General features: G+C 35.6%; 1 protein-coding gene across 1 annotated transcript in view; it reads left to right on the top strand.

Annotated features, from left to right (window-relative positions):
* The window catches only part of LOC117104038 (WD repeat-containing protein 7-like), a gene marked incomplete in the record, with an annotated part of 47,536 nt that overhangs the window by 7,649 nt on the left and 26,789 nt on the right, over positions 1–13,098 (top strand). Inside the window, 15 exon segments of the mRNA XM_033244689.1 lie at positions 1–156; positions 696–766; positions 1,612–1,877; positions 2,676–2,778; positions 3,391–3,559; positions 3,718–3,800; positions 4,177–4,348; positions 4,936–5,156; positions 5,454–5,649; positions 6,185–6,996; positions 8,748–8,983; positions 9,736–9,964; positions 10,440–10,866; positions 11,299–11,485; positions 12,261–12,531. Of these exon segments, the coding sequence (XP_033100580.1) occupies positions 1–156; positions 696–766; positions 1,612–1,877; positions 2,676–2,778; positions 3,391–3,559; positions 3,718–3,800; positions 4,177–4,348; positions 4,936–5,156; positions 5,454–5,649; positions 6,185–6,996; positions 8,748–8,983; positions 9,736–9,964; positions 10,440–10,866; positions 11,299–11,485; positions 12,261–12,531 (3,599 nt within the window).

Raw genomic sequence — 13,098 nt, 5'->3', positions numbered from 1 at the left:
GTATTAACCGCGAATCCCGTATTCTGTGCCGGGGCTACTATCCTGATATTCAGGTTATTGATGCGGTTAGCTTGATACCGCTCTTTTCATTAACTTCAAAATTCTCGCCTGATTGGATCTGCGCCATGAGCATTATGAGGCCTCTCAAAAGACAAGGTAATGCATTATTTAATTAAAGTGTTAATGCATTATTCAATTTTTTAATTATTAATGCATTTAATTATTTAAGTTATTAGTGCGTTATTCATTTATTTAAATTATTAGTGCATTATTCAATTATTTAAATTATTAGTGCATTATTCAGTTATTTAAATTATTAGTGCATTATTCAGTTATTTAAATTAAATAATGCACTAGTGCATTATTCAATTATTTAAATTAATGCATTTTCAATTATATTTTATATTATTGTTATTATTATTATTAGTATTATTATTATTATTATATTTTATTTGATCTTTTAACTATTTTAATGTATTTGAATAAAACCATTTTATTTACTAATGGACTCATAACTGTACAATCTCTATGAGGTTTAAATGAGCTCCAGTGTCATCAAGTATTTTAACAAATATTTGATTATCTATTTTATTGTTTTCTATGATGAAATGAATAAACGTATTGAATTGAATTAAATTGAATTAAATACAAAATTTATTGACACAAAATGTTGATGTTTGTATATTTTTTTGCAGAGGATACAGTGATAGCATTGTCCACTTCTGGGATGCTAAAGATTTGGGCTTTATCAGGAAAAGAAAGCAAGGTAACCTAAGCATCATTACAATATTAAGTAAAATCTTAATAGTTGCTGTTATTTTATTGTTTTTAGATGAATTACTTTAATTGTCTGTAACCCATCTATGACAAAGATGTAAACCAATTCATTTAAATATTTCAATTCATCTTGTAGTGAATCAGTATTGTTAAATTTATACAATACAAATTTAAATACCGAAAGGTCCACAAATTAATCTTAGATAAGATCATATAATACATACTGCAAATATCGAAATGCACACCATCGTGTCGGGATTAAATATTTCGACATTAATTATGTCATCTTCAGGAATGATGATGATATAATTAATTCCTGATGATGACATAATTAATTCCTGATGATGACATAATTAATGTCGAAATATTGAATCCCGACACGATGGTGTGCATTTCGATACTTAGAGTATGTATTATACAAATTTAAATATTTAATGGCTCTTATATAGGGAAAAAGTGTTTGTTCAGTACACAAATTGAAATACTTTAATGGATTGTATTTACAGTAGTGAATACATAGTGAAGTTTTGTAATAATCTAATTGAGGCATGCCATGCCAAGACAAGCATGAGTGACCGAAACAGGAATATAAACTTTTTAATACATTATATCTCTATTCTCGACATTGTAAGCTTAAAAATGATAGATCATACTGAAATCGACTTAATTACCAATGTTATGAGTAAAAGTACTGCCAAATTCTTATGCTAATTACTCAATTACTTCAATTAGCTAATAGAAATATATTTATAATTTAATCCAGCAAGCAAGCTTGGGAGCATGTAATATAAACAGCAGCTGTATCCCATCAATTTTTTAATTACCTCTTCCTAGGCCTCAGAGCCCATCTACGAGGAGCAGTGTAAGCCACTGCGATGCCTGACTGCTCACTCCCTCAGCCCTTGTGCATTCAACCTCCGGACAATGCTGATAGTATGTGGCAAGTATTGGCAAGTGTACGACACTATCGACTTCGCTCTACTGTGTTCCGAGTTCTGTCACAGAGGTCTTCAGTGGGCTGGCGGAGACTTCTTGGCCGCGGATCGTGTCATTGTCTGGAGCAACGATGGCAAAGCCTACCTTTATCAACTTTCATCAAAGTTAGTTTCATACACATTCTGTTACACAAAAAAAATTTAATGTCGGTGATTTACCTAATTAGGTGATCCATAGGACCACAATTCTTTTGTTACCGAGTCTATTGTTGAGTCTTCAGGAGTGGAATGGTTTTCTGTTGCGTGAGAAAATGGGATTGGGTGGGCAAGCATGTTGACCAATAGACTAATAGTCCAGAGTGATTTGGCGCAGCGGGAACCGTTTGGCAAGGTCTGGGTTTTTTAATCCCTCGCTGTGCATTTCGTATGTGTCCTTGAGCAAGGCACATTATCTACGTTGCTTCTCTCCACCCAGGAATATAAATGGGTGTCTGGTGGGGTTGCTTGCTACTGCGCCAATATGGGAGCAACACTTAAGATGACCAGGGAAAAACAAAGCGCTTTCTGACCTGAAGGAATGGTGCTATGTAAATATTACAAATAAAAAATATAAATAGACCAAATACCCACTGACTTTTGTATATATCTAGAGAGGAATAACATCCAGTCAGGATTAGGAATTAGTTTAAGACTGGTGTAACAATAGCGACTGCCTTTTAAAAAAAAATTAGGTAAAATATTTCAACACGGACTTGTATGACCACATGAGTTGGCATAACAGGAAGTATAACTACGACCACAATACTACCGTTTTCCTGGTGGAAAGTGAAGAACACCTACCAACGAAGAACACTCACGTAATTACAAAAATCCACTGGGGAAATTGTTAATTTCTTGTAACATATTTGATATTAATTACATTTGAATTCTGTCATCTAAGCAATTTTATCTGTTTTTGTACAGCTGTGTTGCAGATAGTGAGGACTTTAGGTACAGTGTGGGTAAAGGGCCAGAAGCTGTAAGCCAGCCGTTCTTGTACTGTATCTTGGAACCTCCTGAGCTAAAGGTATTACAACTACAAAATAGATATAGTATCATAAAGACAGGTCTCCCTCTAATTAAAGACCTCTCCAATAAAATGCCACCTCCAATTAAAGACCATATTTCTGCAGGCCAGAATGAATGAATATCTTATATCTTTTTGATAATATTTTTTGAGCACTACTGCAGTGGATTTGTGCACTTTATAAATATTATTATTATTATTATTATTATTATTTATTCAAAGACCAAAGCTGCTAAAGACTATGAAAACCTTGGTCGTTAAAGCGGACTTCAATTGGAGGGGAGATTTGTAATTCCATTTCAGTCAGCCTAATAATATGTCTCAATAAAAAAAATGAAGAAACTATTAAACAGCTTTTAATAGTAGGTGACCTCTGACTAGTGTTACTACATACCCAACCTTTGCAGTCAACTTATGAAGTCTCTTATAGTATTCCCCAATTATAGCTATGTTGTATTAAAGGTAGCAAAGTAGGTTTGACCAGATAATATGTAGTAGCACTGTACATATCTTGTAACTACGTGCATGGTATCTGATCTCCATGTTGCATATTATAAAGGAAATATATCTAGACTTGTGTTTTGAACTAAATTGTTATAAATATCTTTGCAGCCTCTGTCATGTCCGCCAGCAATGACGTTCTTCTACGGTCGTCGTGGGGCATTGTTCAAGCTGTTTGTGCGTGGCGATTCCAATGGACAGCTGAACACTTGGTTGGTCCCTGAAATATCAGACAAAGAACTTGGATTTCTCAAACAAGAGGAATTTGATACTCTGCCAGGTAAGTGTTTAAATACAGTACATTGATCAATTTATTGTTCAACAATATTTTAAAAAATAGCCTTATTGGCAATCTTAATTACTGGCCCTTAGATTTAAAGATTTAATTTTTAAATATTCTTTAATACGTTGATTATTATGTTGAACTTCGACCCATAGTTATGCCGCCCTCAGCAAGTCGTAGTCTCTCTGACTGTTGGAACAGTTGTCAGCCTCGTCCAGCAGGAATAATTGATCAGCTTGTGAGTATTCCTTTCATATTTCTATAAGACTTCTGGAATAAGAACGTTATTGTAATATAGGAGCGATGTTTTGCCCTACGTGACATGTTATTGCACTGAATAATCAGTACATTTCCAAAGAAATCATGCACGTGGGATTTGTGATAATCTTAGTTATTGTTCTTATTGTACATGATTATGGATGTTTATTAATTCAAAATCACTAAAATCTAATTATCATTATTTTTATCTTGGATTAATTAGTTATCAATTTTCAAAGAAACACAGATCACAACAATTCAGTTTTTGCTAATTATTTTTAATCTTAAGAACAGTGTAATATTTTACATGGTTTTTTTTTTGGGTTTTTTTTTTGTTTATTTTTTTTTTTTTTAAGAATACTAAAAGCAAGAAGCGGCAAGAACGATCCGTAGCTGTGACAGCCAGCATTTACTTAGCGGAGTATGGGCGTCTAGTGTGCGGCAGGGAAGATGGTAGTGTGGTGATCGTACCAGCCACTCAAACTGCAATCGTTCAACTTCTCGAGGGACTCCACACTGCGAGAAGAGGTAAAACAATTTTACATTAGATAGCCTTGTGTACTCATAAATTGAACCATTTCCTTTGATTGATTGTCACCGAACATTACTTTATAATAGTATGTAGGATTTTATATAGCACTCTATACAACTAAGTCTCAGAGCTGCTTTTCCACATTATTACCCCAGTCATTGGAACGATGCCTATGGGGAAAATTTTTTGCTGCATGAAATATATCAACACATTTTGCACTCAAACCTCCTTAGGTACCCACTTATATTCCTGGGTGGAGAGAGAAGCAATGCAGATAAAGTGCCTTGCTCAAGGACACAAGTGAAATGCACCACAAGGGATTGAGACCCCCAACCTCGAGTTTGGGAAACCAAGCCATTCCCGCTGCACCAAATCACTTCCACAAATTTAAAAACTTTGTGATGGAATTTGAAACTTCATATAAGATTGATTGATTGATTGATTGAGTGATCGAAGAGAATGTAAACAGAAAAAGAATAATAATTATTTAATTATTGCTGTACAGATTATTAATTGATGTAATTTAATTCTTTTTTTTTTTTCTGTTTCATTTTTGTCTATTTCATAATTTTTTCCCCTGTAGGCTGGCCCCCTCATAGGATCCTTAGAGGTCACCAAGGAAAGGTCACATGCCTAATCTATCCGTACCAGGAGTCAGTGCGGTACGATCCCAAATTCTTAGTTTCTGGTGGTACAGACTTTAGTGTGTGTCTGTGGGACATATTTGCCGGTTCACTACTACACACTTACTCAGTCCATGGTGGAGAGATAACAAGAATGGTGCTTCCACCAGATAATTGTAATGTAAGTAAAAGTATATTCATTTTATATATTTATTTATTTATTCTGAATACTATAAACTGGTGGTAGGCATAAAAATATATGTTAGAGGGCCAAATTGAAGTTTTGATTTAACAGTTTGCTTATAAAAATGTTTGTGATTTTGTACTATACCTCTTCGTGCTTAGTTTTAACATTACTTTTAACAGATAATTGGTGCGAGGTCGTACAAAATAAGGGGGTTTTCTAACCAAAGATAAGGTTTTTAATTTATTTTTGTGGGCCGCAACAAAATCATATTTCTCATACATTCTTCTGTAGAGCCGTGTGTTGATGTGTGTCTGCTCCGTAGCCAGTGATCATTCGGTGGCACTGTTGAGTTTGCGGGATCGCAAGTGCGTCATGCTAGCTGGCAGGCATCTGTTCCCTGTCAAGCAGATTAAGTGGAGACCTGCAGAGGACTTTCTCATTGTTGGTTGTCAAGATGGCAGCGTGTATGTCTGGCAAATGGAAACAGGTACAAATGTGACCCACTCTAGCAAAAGCAGGCTCTTTTCTCCAAAAAAGGAAAATGACATTATCGGATTTTTGTAATTACAAATGGCAAAGATATGATAATATATATTTTTAGTCCAACAAGCATTAAGGTTTAATACATACATGGAAAGTTTAGCTTGATTTTATGACTTTTGTCTTTTACAAACATCACAGATGTCATCTTTTTAATACCATGTTTTCAATGCGTGTAAAGTGAATTTATAGATACCAAATTTTTGGATCTCAATAAACATGTTGAATGTTTAGTTCATGAATTTTGTCGTGTTTTCATGTCTATTTTTTTTCTTTAAATTGTTGCCACCAAGGAAATGTAATTAAATGAAAATTTTTTAGAATGAATAAATTACCCTATAATATGTATACTTTCTTATTTGTAAATACCTCTTAAGCTAACATATTTGGATTTATATTTTTATAAGTTATTGTGTACCTATAATTCTTATTCATTCAGTAACTTAACAAAAACTCAAAATATTAATAATTAATTTTTATAGGTCATTTGGATAGAATTGTCCATGGCAACACAGCAGAAGACATCTTGGATGCGTGTGACCAAGTTAGCGCTACCTCCGAAACAATGCTGACTCCCACCCAAAGTATCGCGGTAGCATTTCGTCGCCGAAGCTTAGCTGCAATCAGAAGATCTGCCCAGCGAAGCATCATAGCCGTCACGCAAGGCAACCAAGCAAACAACATGGACACGCTGGAACAAAGCACGCACAACCCATCGCACGCACTCACCATCCAGTCAATGCGTGCCAATCCCAAGGACTCTGATTTCCACGTACTGTTCTTCGACACCGAAGCATTGATTGTACAGCTACTCACGGATAAGAATTTGATACCTGGAATCGTAGGCCTAGAAAATCAAAACGTCAAATCCCCACGCATGTCAGAACAGCAACGATCTCCGAGGCTCACGGAAAGAGTTGTTGGGTTCATATCCAAAAAAATGGAAAACCTACGGGATAGCGATGATGATGATGACGACGTTGATGTCGATCAGCTCCACCCACCTAAAGGCGCATCAGGGGGACAGAAGAGCGGTGGACGAAGCCCCGACCCTGAGTATCAGCCATATCGAGGTGCTAAGCATCTAACGCTGCTTGAAAGCCATCTTACCCTAGACATTGCTCAGCTTTACATGTCTTGCTTGCATGCTTGGGGCCTAGATACCTGCTTAGATGAAATCTGTCTGAAGAAGCTAGGCCTGCTTAAGCCGCATGCTCCAGTGTCCTTTGGCCTTCTCTCAAGAGGAGCTCACATGTCTTTAATGTTGCCTGGTTGGCATCAATTCCAGCCTGAAGTAAGAATTTTTTTTACTCTAATATTATTTCTGCAAAAATATGTGGTATTTAATCTTCAAAATAATGATAAACATATATGTGGCAAACGTTTGTGGCAAAGACAGCCAAACCAGTCACTCATCCCAATTCGTGTTTCATTCAGAGATAATGGCCAAAACATGCTGGAATGTCAAAATTGGGGGAAATCATTTTTTTTTAACAATTTGGTGATGGTCTCTGCCTGAGAAATACCCGAAATCATAAACTTTGAAGGCTGATTTCTCAGATATTGTTCTTTAAACAGCTCTGTGTTTGAATGCTTCATAAGGAAATGTCGGATTTAAATGATTCACTTTACTATTTTATAGCTCTCATTTTTCTGTTTAACCCTGTATTAATAACTAAAAATCAATTTTTGCGACCGATGACTGGTTTCGCTTGTCTTTGCCACATATGTTAACTAATATAATAATTCATCTGTATAGTAAATATAAGTTATATGTTAACTTATATAACTATACAGACAAATTTTTGAATTAAATTTTTTTGGAGATCACATTTGTTCAATCTATCTAATAATTGGACTTATACTGCTCCAAATTCCACAACAAACGTCTGCATAGTGGTACATTTGTGACTACAGACATACACCCGTATTCTTAAAATAACTTTAGTCGAACTTCGAACTAGAACTTTATTTAGTGCTAGTTGCAACTTCAACTTCAATTTTTATTCACAAACAACGCAGACGAAATTTTAACCGAAGACGATTGGCAAGCCACGGCTATCAAACTATCCAATAAAAAGGGCTAACTTTAATAGCAGACAAAATTTTAGAGATCCGGTAACGCGAATGAATATTAAGCTGCCATCTGTGCTTCAAAAACGTATTTCCTCATAATTCCTAATAGACCATCATTCGCTTAATTAATTTTCAATAATAATAACTATGTTAGTTGTTAACACATTACAATAGAGAAAGTCACTGAAAATTTGCTTTCTTTGGATAACTATGTTGTTGAGCCCGAGCGAGGGCGACGGCATGTTTGTTGTTATTGTGATGCTACGTGGCCGCAACGCGAGGGGATTTCGTGCAAATCAGGAACTATCGCATGTGGCTAGCAAAACATGTTAATTTCTCCTTTTGGAAGCTAAATTTGATGTCTCTTTTGTTTAACGCACCGAAGATATATCAGACCTGCGTATACAATCGTTTTATTTATTTCACTTTATCGTGAGTTACATAAAATACGTTTTTAGTGTGGTAAATATTTCAAGTTGGCAATTTAGCCTGACCCTAAGCTGACTAAAAAAATCGTCCTGCAGAGGTATCATTTTAGTTGAGGTTCGCATCATTTAGTCGTACTGCTAGTCAAAGTTCATTTTAAGAATACGAAATGACGTAATTTTTAAGTTTTAGCTCGAACTACGACTAAAGTTGGTTTTTATGAATACCGGGGTTAGACTAAAATGCATTCAATTATCAAATTTTATTCAAATTATAAAATATGTAAAAATATCAATAAATGGACAAAATACAAAATTATGTTACTTATGAGTAGCATTTTTTAAGGGCTGGGAGCAGCATGATTGTACAGTATTTATTAGAAAGATGAAGATTGTTCTAGAAGCCTGGAGCTGCAGTTCAGAAAGACCCGTATTCCATAAGATTTAAGAAACACTTATGAACATTTTTTAAGGTTTTTGAAAGAGTAAGTTATTCAAAGGCTTGTACCTCACAAGGAGAATCTTCTTCTCTTTCGTTAACTAGACTGCTACAACACCAAAGGAGCTGACAGCAAAAGAAGCATTGGAGTTGAAGAAGCAAGGCTTGCCATCATCGCCGGAGCCACCGATTTGCAAGAAGCATTACCTAGGTCATTGGGAACTGTCACGGTCCGTTACCACACAGCATCTGTTGTCTGTCATCTCCGTTGCCAACACTCTGATGAGCCGTAACAATGCCACTTTTGTTCAGTTGTCTCAGTTCAGAAAACCGAGGAGGAGGTGAGTTAAATCTGTCAATAGGAGCATTGGCAGCGAATCTGTCTGTCAGCTTGAAGGTCAGGACTTTCCATATTAGTTATTTGCTTTGCATTTCATAATATACTGTTTTTTGGATTAATTCTAATTTGCTTCCAAATTCAGCAACATAAAATTTTTTTTTATATATACCAACGTTCTCGGACATTAGCTAGAATACTAGAAAAAAATCAATAATTAGACACTTTGGCAAGTCTGGTGGTTTTGATATTTTGGTGTTGTTTTAAATATGGGAGAATTTGACAAAATTTTGGGGACTCCCAATCGAATCAGTAGAGATACATTATGAAATACACCCACCAGGGAGTTAAGCAAGTGTTTTTTATGCATTTGCCTGATATGGTAATAAATTGATTGCACAAAGGTATTGGCAATATATGCACAACTGACATATTATTAAATGTAATTGGGGTGGGATGGTGGAGGATTTTATTTCTATATTTCACCCTTGATCCATGTCGGTTGTTAGTTGTAATTTTCTTTTGTTTGTATTATTAGTTGTTTCTAATATTTTTAATAATATTATCCAGAAAATAGGTATGTATGACATATGGAAACTTATTCATGATTCTTGAAACCTATTTACAGCTATCATTGAATCTTCGGTTTTTCTTTTTTATTCTATCAATAAATTTAAAATACCCCTTTCATGTAAAATGGAGGACTCCATTCTGAATTGTAGTGTCACATTGACATATCAAACTGAAATCTTCCAGAGTAAGTTCAAGAAGTGACACTGAGGATCAAGCAGACACCGCTGGTGCATCCTCTAGTGAAGCAGACAGCCAAGCCGAGCTGACCCCAGAGCAGGCCCAGATCAAGCAAGGGTGGAGTCTGCTTGCAGCCCTACACTGTGTGCTACTGCCTGACCTACTAGGCAGCACTTTCTTTAAGCCTCCGCTGCTGGAGATGTTGGCTAAGAGATGGCAAGATAGGTGCCTTGAGGTACTGTTTACTGAAGTTTTAAAATAAAATTTTCATTCTAAATTTATGAAATGTTTTCTAACCAAAAATATTATTCACTTTTATATTATTAATGGGCCATAGAATTCAGGGTAAGGATTATAGCAAAAAAAAATGACTTATCGACCGATTGACCAACCCTGGTTGTCAATGTCATTTTGCTTATTAAGTACAGTACCCCAATAATTTTTTATAATTTGGGGAAGCCCTTTTATTATTATTATTTATTAATTAACTGACAGATGTCAAATGAGGGAGCATTGTTTTTTTTAATTTATTTTACTAGATTTGCATTAAGGTGTATTGTTATCAGCTATTGTGACTTTTTACATGATGCACTGTATAACTAATGAATTATTATAATTTTAATAATTGTTTTAAAAATACATACTATAACCACTAAAAAATGTTACATGTTGGTGTGTAATTTATAAAAGAAAAACCATTTGCTCTCCAGGTGCGTGAAGCCGCTCAGGCCCTGTTGTTAGCAGAACTCCGTAGGATTGGGTCTGATGGAAGGTCAAATGTCATTGATACATGGGCTCCATATTTACCGAACTATGTTGACCCCGGGGAGAGTTTGATTTCAGTGCAAAGTGCCCCTGCTACACCAAGGCCCCAGCAATCCCCAGAGCACCTGTCCGACAGCACAAGCAACGACAGTGAAACAGATTTAGAAGAGGAAATTCTGTGCAGTGAGTTTCCAACCAAGAGGATATCGTCATCGTTTGAGTCGAGACGGAAACAAGCGACAGCCATAGTTATGCTTGGTGTCATCGGAGCAGAGTTTGGAGCTGAGATTCAGCCCAATCAAAAGGTTACTTCACGTCGCCCAATCCAGGAGGGTTTTGGACTGAATGACCATTCCTTAGCAAGACATACTGGTACGGTCATGTTTTGTGTCTTAATTTTAGATTTTTAGTTCTCTTGTTAAACTGTATTATGGCAAGTAAAAAGCAAAAACACATTCATAAAATAATTTTATAAAATTCTGAAAGTCAGTTAAAAGTAAAGAATAATTAATGCTGGAACATGAATACAACATAAACTGTATGAGTTGGCTAGGGATATGCGTGTGTACTTCAGCTACACCAGTTTTGTCTCGGCCGCCCAGAATGGTTGTCAGCTAAGTGAACGTTAAATATGAACTCCAAATCAAAAAGCATTTTAAGTGTTTTGTGTGAATGCTTGAGAAAATTGGTCTTCTGTTCAGTAAGTTACCAGCCAAAAAATATTTATTACCTTATTTATTTTAATAATACCCGTAATCCAACATGATGACATTTTATAATCCAATGCTCTTTTTTTAACTTCAGCCAAGGCACTTTCATTCCTTCTTCTGCAACCTCCCAGCCCACGACTGCCAGCTCATACACCTATCCGACGAGCTGCTATTGATCTGATTGGCCGGGGATTTACAGTCTGGGAGCCTTATATGGATGTGTCTGCTGTGCTACTAGGATTGCTTGAGCTCTGCAGTAACACAAGCCTCTTCTCTGTAAGGTAGGCTAAACATCACCAAGTAGAGTGAACTAAATATGCATTCGCACCAAATCAGAATATTTGAATCCGAAAACCTGCCAAACAGATTAGAAAATCGGATGTGTGTAAGAATATATAAGATGCTGGCGTTTAGTGCATCAGAAATGCAGTCCAAATTTCAGTTTGGGTTCAATGCGAATGCAGCTTAAACCAAATACACTTTTTGAAATGAATTATATTTGTTAAGCCCTGTTCATATTTTTTGACTAAATATGGTCATGATTACATCACACCATGACCATATATAAGCAGATCATGACCTTATATGGGCATACAACACTTTTTTTGTGTGCACAGAGCTATAAAGTGATAAACATAAAAATATTTTCCCCACCAGTTAAGAGACCAGTTTCATATCTAGGTGTGCATGGAGGAACAATCTCCAAAGAAACCTAGAGGACCAAAAAATTGTTGTATGGCCAATGTACAATGAAGTACAGCTGCAACTAAAATTTATGTTTAACTTTAAAGGATTCACAGTAATATTTTAAAAAGATTTAAACAATATAATAAAGATAATATTGAGTTCTGCTTTGATAGACTTTCTAGTTTCTTGTGTTGATAGTAAAGTATTAATCAAGTCTTCTATGATGCTACCAAACTTTGTCAAAGGAGCAACAACACAAATTTTAAAGAGATAAACAATAGTATTTTCCATTATTTTGCAATATTTTAGAGATGAAATTTATTAAAATAGATTTCGTTATTTTAAACATTAAATTTTCGTTTGATACAGTATGACAAGTGGCCTACCAATCACGCCTGCTGCTGACAGCTGCCGTAGTTCCCATCATGCACTCTCACTCATTGCAACCGCAAGGCCGGCAGCGTTTATCATCACGATGGCCAGGGAGGTTGCTAGGTACGTTGCTCAGGTAAACATGGCGCAAACTCCTGTAGCACAGTTGCAAAACAGCCCATTGGTAAGGGCTAAGGCAGAGATCTTAAGAATAGTGGAGCTTCTAATTGATAAGATGCCTAATGATGTTGCTGAACACATGATAGAGGTATTGGATCATTTTGTTTTAGCATTTACTAATACAGTTTTTCCTCCCATTAAAGACCACTTTTCCGGGGCCCTAGATAAAGACCACCTTTTACCTTTATAATGATTATTTTTTTTCTGATTAAAGACCAAAGCTGCTAAATACCATGAAAACCTCGATTCCTTAAGTGTTGTTTAAATAGAGGAAAACCAATACAAGTACTATTACTATCCTGCTAACACTATATACAGTTTGCCCTCCAATTCAAAACCACATTTTCGACCTGAAAATTTAGAGTGGTCTTGGGTTCAGTCTCAAATTAGAGGGTTAGTTTTGTGTTGAAAAAATGAAGATTGTTATTGGTTCTTTAAAAAAGCAGTCTCGAATTAAAAAGGGCCTCAATAAGGGTGCACTGTACTATTATTATAACAAATACTGTACTATATGCATAGTTAAACCTTCCCATTCGTTCACGGAGAGACAATCCTCAACTTTTTCTAAAAAAAAATGTGCTTTAGTTGTTTATCATGAGCATATGCACACAGAATTAAGAGCTTACAATGTTCCATACAAAGAACAAGGCAATGA

The sequence above is a fragment of the Anneissia japonica genome, unplaced genomic scaffold, assembly GCF_011630105.1.
Source record: "Anneissia japonica isolate Jap-2015-1 unplaced genomic scaffold, ASM1163010v1 scaffold287778_len1315358_cov176, whole genome shotgun sequence".
Taxonomy (NCBI): domain Eukaryota; kingdom Metazoa; phylum Echinodermata; class Crinoidea; order Comatulida; family Comatulidae; genus Anneissia; species Anneissia japonica.
Note: the sequence above shows the minus strand (reverse complement) of the source record. Positions and strands in the feature narration are given on the sequence as shown.